The 13,649-nt window shown below is 29.0% G+C and overlaps 1 protein-coding gene across 2 annotated transcripts in view; it reads right to left on the bottom strand.

Annotated features, from left to right (window-relative positions):
- The window catches only part of LOC145270788 (uncharacterized), a 113,663-nt gene that overhangs the window by 71,671 nt on the left and 28,343 nt on the right, over positions 1–13,649 (bottom strand). For both annotated transcript variants that reach the window (XM_080126382.1, XM_080126383.1), the window contains exons 7-8: positions 7,341–7,418; positions 3,318–3,451 (exon numbers count right to left, since the gene is read on the bottom strand). In XM_080126382.1, coding sequence (XP_079982508.1) covers positions 3,318–3,451; positions 7,341–7,418 — 212 coding nt within the window. The remainder of the gene's footprint in view (positions 1–3,317; positions 3,452–7,340; positions 7,419–13,649) is intronic.

The raw sequence follows: 13,649 nt of genomic DNA, 5'->3' as shown, positions 1-13,649 counted from the left end.
ATCATTAAAGTGTTATGTATCATTAAAATGGTATATATCATTAAAATGTTATATATCATTAAAGTGTTATATATCATTAAAGTGTTATATATCATTAAAGTGTTATATATCATTAAAGTGTTATATATCATTAAAGTGTTATATATCATTAAAATGTTATATATCATTAAAATGTTATATATCATTAAAGTGTTATATATCATTAAAATGATATATATCATTAAAATGTTATATATCATTAAAGTGTAATATATCATTAAAATGTTATATATCATTAAAATGTTATATATCATTAAAGTGTTATATTTCATTAAAATGGTATATATCATTAAAATGTTATATATCATTAAAGTGTTATATATCATTAAAGTGTTATATATCATTAAAATGTTATATATCATTAAAATGTTATATATCATTAAAATGTTATATATCATTAAAATGTTATATATCATTAAAATGTTATATATCATTAAAATGTTATATATCATTAAAGTGTTATATATCATTAAAGTGTTATATATCATTAAAATGGTATATATCATTAAAATGTTATATATCATTAAAGTGTTATATTTCATTAAAATGGTATATATCATTAAAATGTTATATATCATTAAAGTGTTATATATCATTAAAGTGTTATATATCATTAAAATGTTATATATCATTAAAATGTTATATATCATTAAAGTGTTATGTATCATTAAAATGTTATATATCATTAAAGTGTTGTATATCATTAAAGTGTTATATATCATTAAAGTGTTATATATCATTAAAATGTTATATATCATTAAAGTGTTATATATCATTAAAATGTTATATATCATTAAAATAGTATATATCATTAAAGTGTTATATATCATTAAAATGGTATATATCATTAAAATGTTATATATCATTAAAGTGTTATATATCATTAAAGTGTTATATATCATTAAAATGGTATATATCATTAAAGTGTTATATATCATTAAAGTGTTATATATCATTAAAATGGTATATATCATTAAAGTGTTATATATCATTAAAATGGTATACATCATTAAAGTGTTATATATCATTAAAGTGTTATGTATCATTAAAATGGTATATATCATTAAAATGTTATATATCATTAAAGTGTTATATATCATTAAAGTGTTATATATCATTAAAGTGTTATATATCATTAAAGTGTTATATATCATTAAAGTGTTATATATCATTAAAATGTTATATATCATTAAAATGTTATATATCATTAAAATGTTATATATCATTAAAGTGTTATATATCATTAAAATAATATATATCATTAAAATGTTATATATCATTAAAGTGTTATATATCATTAAAATGTTATATATCATTAAAATGTTATATATCATTAAAGTGTTATATTTCATTAAAATGGTATATATCATTAAAATGTTATATATCATTAAAGTGTTATATATCATTAAAGTGTTATATATCATTAAAATGTTATATATCATTAAAATGTTATATATCATTAAATTGTTATATATCATTAAAATGTTATATATCATTAAAATGTTATATATCATTAAAGTGTTATATATCATTAAAATGGTATATATCATTAAAATGTTATATATCATTAAAGTGTTATATTTCATTAAAATGGTATATATCATTAAAATGTTATATATCATTAAAGTGTTATATATCATTAAAGTGTTATATATCATTAAAATGTTATATATCATTAAAATGTTATATATCATTAAAATGTTATATATCATTAAAGTGTTATGTATCATTAAAATGTTATATATCATTAAAGTGTTGTATATCATTAAAGTGTTATATATCATTAAAGTGTTATGTATCATTAAAATGGTATATATCATTAAAATGTTATATATCATTAAAGTGTTATATATCATTAAAGTGTTATATATCATTAAAGTGTTATATATCATTAAAATGTTATATATCATTAAAATGTTATATATCATTAAAGTGTTATATATCATTAAAATGGTATATATCATTAAAGTGTTATATATCATTAAAATGTTATATATCATTAAAATGTTATATATCATTAAAGTGTTATATATCATTAAAGTGTTATATATCATTAAAGTGTTATATTTCATTAAAGTGTTATATATCATTAAAATCTTATGTATCATTAAAATGTTATATATCATTAAAATGGTATATATCATTAAAGTTTTATATATCATTAAAGTGTTATATATCATTAAAATGTTATATATCATTGAAATGTTATATATCATTAAAATGTTATATATCATTAAAGTGTTATATATCATTAAAATGTTATATATCATTAACATGTTATATATCATTAAAATGGTATATATCATTAAAATGGTATATATCATTAAAGTGTTATATATCATTAAAGTGTTATATATCATTAAAATGTTATATATCATTAAAATGTTATATATCATTAAAATGGTATATATCATTTAAGTGTTATATATCATTAAAATGTTATATATCATTAAAATGTTATATATCATTAAAGTGTTATATATCATTAAAATGGTATATATCATTAAAAACACGTATTCTGGTCTACAAGATAATGGTCATCGTTTTTTTGCCCATATAATTTTTTCTCCTTTTTCAGAACCGTCAAATGGATTGTCAAGTAAATAAAAAATCACATTTTTAACACCTTCTTCTTGTCGCCTTTAGTCGAGGCCAAAAAGCGAGTGAAGTGACCAAGGATATTTGTGCCATATATGGAGAAAACACTATAGCTGAGAAAACTGTTCGAGATTGGTTTACCAGATTCAAACACAGTAATTTTTACCTCAATGACGCTCCTCGTTCTGGAAAACCAATCAAGATAGAAGACCAATTCCTTTAAATGAAGATGGCGATCAGACAAGTAGAAAATTGGGTGAAAAAAAGAAGTGTGCTTTTGCAACAATTTCATGCCACCTCCAGTCGGGTTAGGGTTAGGGTTAGTCGATGGGTTTCACAAAAAAACTTGAAGCTTGGGTCCCACACAAACTTACCTTTGTTGTTACAATTCTTTGATTTACGTAAAAAAAAAACCCAAAAAAACGGCAGAAACTTATGCAACAACTTAATACTTAGAAAACAAGTTACTTACGTAACAAACAAGTTACTTACGTAGCAAACAAGTTACTTACGTAACAAAAACGTTACTTACGTAACAAACAAGTTACTTACGTTACAAACAAGTTACTTACGTAACAAACAACAAATTACTTACGTAGCAAACAAATTACTTACGTAGCAAACAAGTTACTTACGTTACAAACAAAAAATTACTTACGTTACAAACAAAAATTACTTACATAACAACAAACCCTGTTTTCGATGAATTTCTTTCTCATTTGTTTCTTTTTCCAATAGTTGATCTTGTGAATTCTTGTGTTCTCGGCGGGAAGCCTGCAATTTTTGCTGAAGATCATGGCTTTCCATCTGACTCCTTCAAAAGGGAACGGGGGGGGGGGAGAAAAGGTCAAAAACAAAAACAAAATGATAATTGATAAGACAATGAAAATGGAACAATAAAAAGCTAAGACTATAATAATGAGACAAGAAAAAATAATAAAGTTAAGACAATCATAAAAATAAGACAATCATAAAAATAAGACACTGATAAAAATAAGACCATCATAAAAATAAGACACTAATAAAAATACGACAATAATAAAATAAGACAATCATAAAATAAGCAATCATAAAATACGACAATGATAAAATAAGACAATCATAAAAATAAGACAATCATAAAAATAAGACAACCAAAAAAATAAGACAATGATAAAATAAGACCATCATAAAATAAGACAATCATAAAAATAAGACAATCTTAAAAATACGAAAATGAAACAATAAGATAACCATTAAAATAAGACAATGATAAAATAAGGCAATAATAAAAATAAGACAATAAAAAATACGACAATAAAAAAATACGACAATCATAAAAATAAGACAATAATAAAAATACGACAATAATAAAAATAAAACAATCATAAAATAAGACCATCATAAAAATAAGAAAACCATAAAAATAAGACAATGATAAAATAAAACCATCATAAAAATAAGACAATGATAAAATAAAACCATCATAAAAATAAGACAATAATAAAAATACGACAATCATAAAAATACGACAATAATAAAAATAAAACAATCATAAAAATAAGAAAACCATAAAAATAAGACAATGATAAAATAAAACCATCATAAAAATAAGACAATCATAAAAATACGACAATAATAACAATACGACAATCATAAAAATACGACAATCATAAAAATAAGACAATAATAACAATACGACAATCATAAAAATACGACAATAATAAAAATACGACAATAATAAAAATACGACAATCATAAAAATAAGACAATCATAAAATAAGACAATAATAAAAATACGACAATAATAAAAATACGACAATAATAAAAATAAGACAATCATAAAAATACGACAATAATAAAAATACGACAATAATAAAAATACGACAATAATAAAAATACGACAATCATAAAAATAAGACAATAATAAAAATACGACAATAATAAAAATAAAACAATCATAAAATAAGACCATCATAAAAATAAGAAAACCATAAAAATAAGACAATGATAAAATAAAACCATCATAAAAATAAGACAATGATAAAATAAAACCATCATAAAAATAAGACAATAATAAAAATACGACAATCATAAAAATACGACAATAATAAAAATAAAACAATCATAAAAATAAGAAAACCATAAAAATAAGACAATGATAAAATAAAACCATCATAAAAATAAGACAATCATAAAAATACGACAATAATAACAATACGACAATCATAAAAATACGACAATCATAAAAATAAGACAATAATAACAATACGACAATCATAAAAATACGACAATAATAAAAATACGACAATAATAAAAATACGACAATCATAAAAATAAGACAATCATAAAAATAAGACAATAATAACAATACGACAATCATAAAAATACGACAATAATAAAAATACGACAATAATAAAAATACGACAATAATAAAAATACGACAATAATAAAAATACGACAATAATAAAAATAAGACAATCATAAAAATAAGACCATAATAAAAATAAGACCATAATAAAAATAAGAAAATGAAAAAATACAACAATCATAAAAATAAGACAATGATGAAATAAGACAATCATAAAAATAAGACAATCATAAAAATAAGACAATAATAAAAATACGACAATAATAAAAATACGACAATAATAAAAATACGACAATAATAAAAATAAGACAATCATAAAAATAAGACCATAATAAAAATAAGACCATAATAAAAATAAGAAAATGAAAAAATACAACAATCATAAAAATAAGACAATGATGAAATAAGACAATCATAAAAATAAGACAATCATAAAAATAAGACAATAATAAAAATACGACAATAATAAAAATACGACAATAATAAAAATACGACAATCATAAAAATAAGACAATCATAAAAATAAGACCATAATAAAAATAAGACCATAATAAAAATAAGAAAATGAAAAAATACAACAATCATAAAAATAAGACAATGATGAAATAAGACAATCATAAAAATAAGACAATCATAAAAATAAGACAATAATAAAAATACGACAATAATAAAAATACGACAATAATAAAAATACGACAATAATAAAAATAAGACAATCATAAAAATAAGACCATAATAAAAATAAGACCATAATAAAAATAAGAAAATGAAAAAATACAACAATCATAAAAATAAGACAATGATGAAATAAGACAATCATAAAAATAAGACAACAATAAAAATACGACAATCATAAAAATAGGACAATCATAAAAATAAGACCATAATAAAAAGAAGAAAACGAAAAATACGACAATCATAAAAAGACGATGATAAACTAAGACCATCATAAAAATAAGACAATCATAAAAATAAGATAATAATAAAAATAAGACAATAATAAAAATACGACAATCATAAAAATAAGACAATAATAAAAATACGACAATCATAAAAATAAGACAATCATAAAAATAAGACAATAATAAAATAAGACAACCATAAAAATAAGACAATGATGAAATAAAACCATCATAAAAATAAGAAAACCATAAAAATAAGACAATGATAAAATAAGACCATCATAAAAATAAGACAACCATAAAAATAAGATAATAATAAAATAAGACAATATAAAAATAAGACAATCATAAAAATAAGACAATCATAAAAATAAGACAATCATAAAAATAAGACAATAAAGATATAAGTAGGAAGCTAAAAGAATGATAATAATATTATAAGACAATGTTGATAAAACTATTGTATTTTTTTTCCTTTTTATCAACCCTAGCCCTAGCCCCTTACAAGGCATATTGCCACTTGGACTCAAGGGCTACTATTTGGCATCATGCCTAGGTCCCAAGTAGTAGACTATCAAGATGTTGGTTTACATTACATTTAAACTTCTGCATATCAGTACAGTCTGGGAAGCCGGTAGCAGGAAGAGAATTCCAAATTCTAACTGTTTAAGGAGCGAAATATCTTTATTGTCTTTTTTTTATCATCTTCTGAGTCATTGAATGTAAGACAATATGGATAAGACAATGAAAGCAAAAAAAATTAAAACAACGAAAATTGGGGTTTGTTTTACAATCTACAGAGATACGAAGAAGTTGTCAAAAAAAAAACAGAAAACAAATATATAACAAATGAATGTTACCAAAGGCAAGATAAGTTACTTTTCTACACAACTGAATAAGTTTTTAGTGCTTTTATTTAATATAGAATGTTTATTCAGTTCGAAAAACAAATAATATTGAGCGAACCTAAAGAATGAGTAATAATGTCTGCGATGTCTCTAAAGTCTCAAAACCCAATAAATGTTACCGTGACATTTATTGGGTTTCTTCCACCATTTTGTTTTATTTCTTATTTTGAAGTGATTATCACGACTTAAAGATGTAAAAAGATATGGCAGTCATTTTTTCTTGTTTTCTGGTAGTGTTAGAGAAAGAGAGAGAGAAAGAGAAAGAGAGAGAGAGAGAGAGGGAAGAGGTAAGTTATAGTGTAGACACATTGACCGGAAGTCAAGATCAGCTGATTGGATTGCGTGCGAGTCATGTGATCAATATTACTAGTTTTTCGAACCGCAAAAACATTTTACATTAAATAAAAAAACACTAAAAATTCATCCAGTTAGGTAGAAACGTAACTTATCTTGTCTTTGGTAACAATTTTTTGTTTTATGTTTGTTTTTTGACAGTTTTTTCGTACCTCTGTGGATTGTAAAACAAACCCTAAAATTGATTACTTTTGCAGCAAATTTTCCATGATTTCTTCCTTTTTTCCAAGTTGGCAATTCAAATCTTCGATAGTTTGTTTCATGTTTCTGCAAAAGAGAAAAAAAAAAATTTTTTTCGTCTTCAACAATCTAACCTTTTTTCTTTCTTTTTTTTTTTTCAGAAGAACAATTTACAACAATGTCATCTCGTTCTTTGATCATCGTCTGAGAGTTGGTCGACTCCGTCAGAGCTACAAGTGGCATTTGATAAGTAATGCCACTGATAGTTTGCATCTCTACAGGTTACGTTCAGTGTTTTCATTAAGACGTTTACTCCTGATCTGAAATGGAACACGTACATCAAGTCTGTTGCCAAGGTCGCTGGGAAGATGGTGGGATCCTTCTACCGCTCCAGAAGATATCTCACTACTGATGCAATTCTCTATCTATATAAAAGCCATGTACGTCCAAGGATGGAGTACTGCTGCCATATCTGGGCAGGAGCTGCTAAAAACAGCCTATCCTGCCTTGACAGAGTACAAAATAGACTTTGTGGCTTAGTGGGGGATGCCCTTTTCTCTACCCTGCAACCTCTCTCCCACAGAAGAGACGTTGCGAGCCTATCCTTGTTTTATCGTTATTTCCATGGCAGGTGCTCGTCTGAACTCCAATCTCTGGTCCCCCTCTTGCCAATCTTTCACAAAAAAACACCCGTCTAGCTGAATCCACTGTGAAAAATTTAAGTGGTGACCACCGTGTAAAAAAAAAAAAAAAAAAAAAAAAAAAAAAGATTCTAGCTTTTTTTGTATGGACACTTTTATTAATAGTACACACATGAAACTCTAGTCTCTTTCGAAGTGATCTCCTTCGGCTGCAATGCACTTGCTGTACCATTTCAACAACTTCCGGAAAGCACCGTGACAGTCCTCTTCTGTCAATGACCTTGTCAAAGCCTCTTTCATCTTCTCAATGAATAATGACAGCTTCTAACGTTTTCCTTGAGCTTAGGGAATAATCAAATGTTTTGGTCAAATAGTCGGATCTTCTCTGAGCACCTTTGGGATAAAATTATTGTAAATCTTCCGCATCTTCAGTTCCTCGCAAATAATTGTGTGTTCAGTTCCCACACTGACATCAAACTACGCACTTATTGGCCCTACAGACACATGGCAGTCGTTATCTATGAAATTCTTTATTTGGCCAATCAACTATGGTGTTCTAACTTTCTTACCCTTCACACACTTCTCATCATTCCTTGCGCTCTATGTCTTCCTTGAATCTCTTATGCCACACAAAAATTGATGCTCGATTCATGCAAGATGGTCCAAAAGCAGTCTGAAGCGTTCCATACATTTCTGTAGCACATCACAGCAAACGTTAGATAAAATGAAAGAAACGTATGATAAAACGGCCTCGTTATATGACCTTATGTAACGTGAATGCAAACATAGTTAGAAATCCACACGGAAGAGATGTTGCGAGCTTATCTCTGATGTATCGTTATTTTCATGGAAAGTGTTCGGCTGAGCTTCAATCTATGGTCCCCCTCACCAAACTTTCACAAGAAACATTAGTCTAGCTGAAAACATTATCAATAATTTTCCCCACTCTTTATCTGTGCCTAAACCTAAACATAGATTCCATGATCAAAGCTTCTTTCTTAGAACTGCACGCCTGTGGAATTGTCTTCCGTTTTCCTGCTTTCCAGCTTTCTATAATATGATTGTCTTCAAGTCCAACATGAACAAATTTCTGATGGGCCGTTCCACTTAAATTAACAAATTTACCGAACTTCCATTACTATCGATTACTATATTGTTCTTTTGACTACTCTGCACTCTTTAACCCTTATCCTTGAGTGGTCTCTCGGCCTTGATAAGTGGTGACGCCTATGTATAAAAAAATTTTTTTTTTAAATCTATGAAAACAGCTCCAAAACTGTGACCCCCACCACTCCGATCCTGCCATTGATGAGTCAAGTTGAGGGCTCCATTTTGGAAGATCGACGCGTGACTACTCGACAAACATTTCTCGGTTCAGTTAAAACATGCAGTTGATCTAGGAGTTGACTTGAGTTCTGTTATGGATTAGGCTAAGAAACGGTTTGTTTCGTTTAATATTGTTAAAACTCGGCTTTTATCTTTCAATTGTGGATGTGTCCCTTTTCTTTCTGAGAGTTTTATGGATGTCTCTGCTCTCGATGAGAGTTTTTTTTTTTTTTATATATATAGGAGTCACCACTAATCAAGGCCCAGAGGCCACTTAACGGAAAGGGTAAAAGAGTTTACTAAAATTTCTTGGTTTTTCTTCCTCACAAAATCTTTCTTGTCGATATATTACATCTATTGCTCCTTCTGATTCTCGTAAAATCAGTTCTGTCTATCGCCCGAAACAATTTCTTGCACTTGTACTCATTCAGTGAAAGTCTGGGTAGTGCTTTCTCTTCCTAGTCTTTTCGTCTTCCTTGACCCTCCTCAAATATTTGGTTGATGATGCCACTTTTTGAGGGGAGGGGAGAGTAACTTTCAATAACAATGTTTCAATTTTCTTGATTCCAGGTGGGGTTTCTTTGTGTTTGACTTCTCTGGCAGTTTTCATATGTCCTGTTAATGCAGCTCGTGTGTATTAGTTTCTGCATTCAAGGATTTTCCTTAATATTTCAGCACTTTTTAATTATTGTTATCCATTGTATATTCTCAGCCATCCCTCTTATTCCAATCTCTCTCATTCTCTTTTTTAAGCTTTTCGGTATTGTTCCTAGTGCTCCTAATATTATTAGTGTGTTTTTTTTTTTTTTTTCAGTGATCACCACTTGTTATCTTGACTTTCTTCATCTTCCATATCCTTTCATCTCTTTTTTCTTTTTTTTTTGTTTTACACGGTGGTCACCACTTATCAAGGTCCGGAAGCCACTCAGGGATAAGGGTTATTGCAAGTACAGTACGTTAGTGTGGAGATTTGATGAAGTGTTTACTTAAGGGGGCGGTTCATTAGGAATTTGTTAACGTTGGACTTGAAGAAATCCAGGTTGTAGTCAGGTGGGAAGCAGGCAGACGGAACAGAGTTCCACAGGCGTGCAGTTCTAAGAAAGAAGCTTTGTTCATGGAATCCACGTTTTGATTTAGGCACAGATAAAGAGTGGGGGAAATTATTGACAGTGGATTCAGCCAGACGGGTGTTTTTTGTGAAAGATTGGCGAGGGGGGACCAGAGATTGGAGTTCAGACGAGCACCTGCCATGGAAATAACGATAAAATAAGGATAGGCTCGCAACGTCTCTTCTGTGGGAGAGAGGTTGTAGGGAAGAGAAAAGGGCCTCCCCCACTAAGCCACGAAGTCTATTTTGTACTCTGTCAAGGCAGGATAGGCTGTTTTTAGCAACTCCTGCCCAGATATGGCAGCAGTATTCCATCCTTGGACGTACTTGGCTTTTGTATAGATAGCTATAGATTCCATATATTTGCTCTGCTTTTCTGTCTCTTTAAATGTCACTCTGTAGTCTGCTGAACGGTGAAATCTATGATCTGGCAGGACTTTTCCTTCTTGTTAACTATTATGATATCTGGTCTTCTGTCTCTCACACTCATACTCATTTAGGGAAAGTCTGGGTAGTTCTTTCTCTTCCTAGTCTCTCCATCTTCCTTGACCCTCCTCAAATATTTGTTATGGTATTGGTTGATGGCGCCACTCTTTGGAGGGGAAGGAAGAGTAACTTACAATTACAACGTTTCAGTTTTCTTGATTCCATGTTGTTCACTTCTCTAGCAGTTTCCATATGTCCGGTTAATGCCTGCAGCTCATGTGTATTAGTTTCTGCATTCAAGGACTTTCCTCAATATTCAGCACTTTTCTTTTAATTAGTGTATATTCTCGGCCACCCCTCTGTTCCAATTTCTCCCATTCTTTTCTTTTTTTAAAAATCTTTTTGGTATTGTTCCTAGTGTTCTTAATATTAGTGGTGCCATCTTCACTTTCTTCTTCCATATTTTTTTTTTTACATGGAGGTCACCGCTTATCAAGGCTAATATAAGGATAAAGGTTATTGCGTGTACAGTAATCAATGAGATAGTGTTGTAGTATTTGTAAGTATTGGAAATTTGATAAAGAGTCATTACTTAAGGGGGCGGTTCATCAGGAATTTGTTTATGTTGGACTTGAAGACATCCAAGTTGAAGTCAGGTGGGAAACAGGCAAGCGGCAGAGAGTTCCACAGGCGTGCAATTCTAAGAAAGAAGCTTTGTTCATGAAATCTACATTTTGATTTAGGCATAGCTGGACGGGTATTTTTCGTAAAAGATTGGTGAGGGGGGGGGACCAGAGATTGGAGCTCAGATGAGCACTTGCCATGGCAGTAACGATAATTAAAGTAGAAAATTGCATCACTAGTGAGATATCTTCTGGGGCGGTAGAAGGATCCCACCATTTTCCCAGCGACCTTGGCAACTGACTTGATGTACGTGTTCCATTTCAGATCAGGAGTAAAGGTCAAACCTAGAAGCTTATCAAAACATGGGGCCTCCCCTAGACGAGAGTAATCCATTTCAATTGATGCCAGATTCTTTTCAGCTCTTGGGCCACTTCCATATATTTGCTTTGTTTTTCTGTCTCTCTGATTTTCACTCTGTTATCTGCTGGACTGGTGAAATCTTATGATCTGTCCGGACTTTTCCTTCTTGTCAACTATTATGACATCTGGTTTTCTGGCTTGGATGGGCTTATCTGTTTATACGTCCATGTTACGTTTGATTTTGTGACTTCTGCTTTCAATTAATGCTCATGGTTTTTGCCTGAAACATTTGTCAGCATGTTTACGATCCGGTTGTTTGCATAATTCCCAGTGTATTGCCTTTCCCACTTGATCGTGTGTGTTTTTGTATTCTTTTTGGGTTAGCTTGCTGCATTAACTTATTATATGATTTACTGTTTCGTTGCTTTGTCCACAGAGTCTGCATTTGCTGTTTTCTTGTATTTTGTCGATTTTTGCTTTGACGTGATTTGTTCTTATCATGTTATCTTGTGTTGCATTAACTTATGTGGTTTACTATTTTGTTTCTTTGTCCACAGAGTTTGCATTTGCTTGTATTTTGTCAATTTTTTGTTAATCTGATTTGTTCTCATCATGTTATCTTGTGTTGCATTAACTTATGTGGTTTACTATTTTGTTTCGTTGTCCACAGAGTTCGCATTTGCTTGTATTTTGTCAATTTTTTGTTAATGTGATTTATTCTTATCGCGTTATCTCGTGCGGTTGTTATTAGGGATTCAGTTTCCCTGTTTAGGTTTCTTTTTCATATGTTCAAATGTTTTCGTTAGTCTCATCTTATGAATCATCCACGTAGCTCTTTGTCTTCCCATTTTTTTCTCATCTTATCCTGTGCCTCTTTTTGTCTTTTCATATTTCATTGTCTCCTGCTGCCGTAATTATCTTTCGGTGGTGGTGGTGATGATGATGATGATGATATCACAGTTCTTATCCATTTATCTATACTCCAATATTTTTTTTTTGTGTATTGATATCCATATTAAAAACCCTTTTATTAATTTATTTATGAAGAAAATACAACTTTGTTATATATAGGTCGTTTACTGTTTTTCATGAACTCCACCAATAGATTATTTGATAAAGTCAAACAGAAAGTCAAACAATTTTTCAGTGAGCTGAACCTAGAAATAATCATAGATGCAAACTACACATGTGTGAATTTCTTAGATATAACATTGAATCTTGACAACAATACCTATGAACACTACTATAAACCCAACCAAATGTTATTCAATATAGAATACAAGTCCAACCATCCGAGGTCTTGGCGACAGTGTGTTTTTTTAATCGTCTTTTTATAAATACATAATTTACTCCAATAAAAGCATCATTGTAAAAATACTATTTGTATTTATCTAATTCAGTTTCCATATGTCCGGTTAATGCCTGCAGCTCATGTGTATTAGTTTCTGCATTCAAGGACTTTCCTTAATATTCAGCACTTTTCTTTTAATTAGTGTATATTCTCGGCCACCCCTCTGTTCCAATTTCTCCCATTCTTTCTTTTTTTTTTTAAATCTTATAAATTTAGACAGTCTTCTACACAAATCAGTCCTCTTCCTTCCTTTTTCACGTAGCGTAGGTTAGCGTCATTCTTTGGGTGTAATGCTTTGTGCCTAGTCATGAGTTTCCTGGTCTTCTGACCGAGATACCTCATTACCTCACTTCTTCTTTGAACCACCCTATAAACAGTCGAGAGTATCTTACAAATGACATTTCCCACGTGTTTATACCTTTTATTAGGTTTCTACTATAGAGTTTAGTTTTAAGGAGTTTTCTTGTTCTTCTGAGCTATCT

Source organism: Euprymna scolopes, chromosome 46, assembly GCF_053919585.1.
Source record: "Euprymna scolopes isolate OS-2025 chromosome 46, ASM5391958v1, whole genome shotgun sequence".
NCBI lineage: Eukaryota > Metazoa > Mollusca > Cephalopoda > Sepiida > Sepiolidae > Euprymna > Euprymna scolopes.
This window is presented reverse-complemented; position numbering and strand designations above follow the sequence as displayed.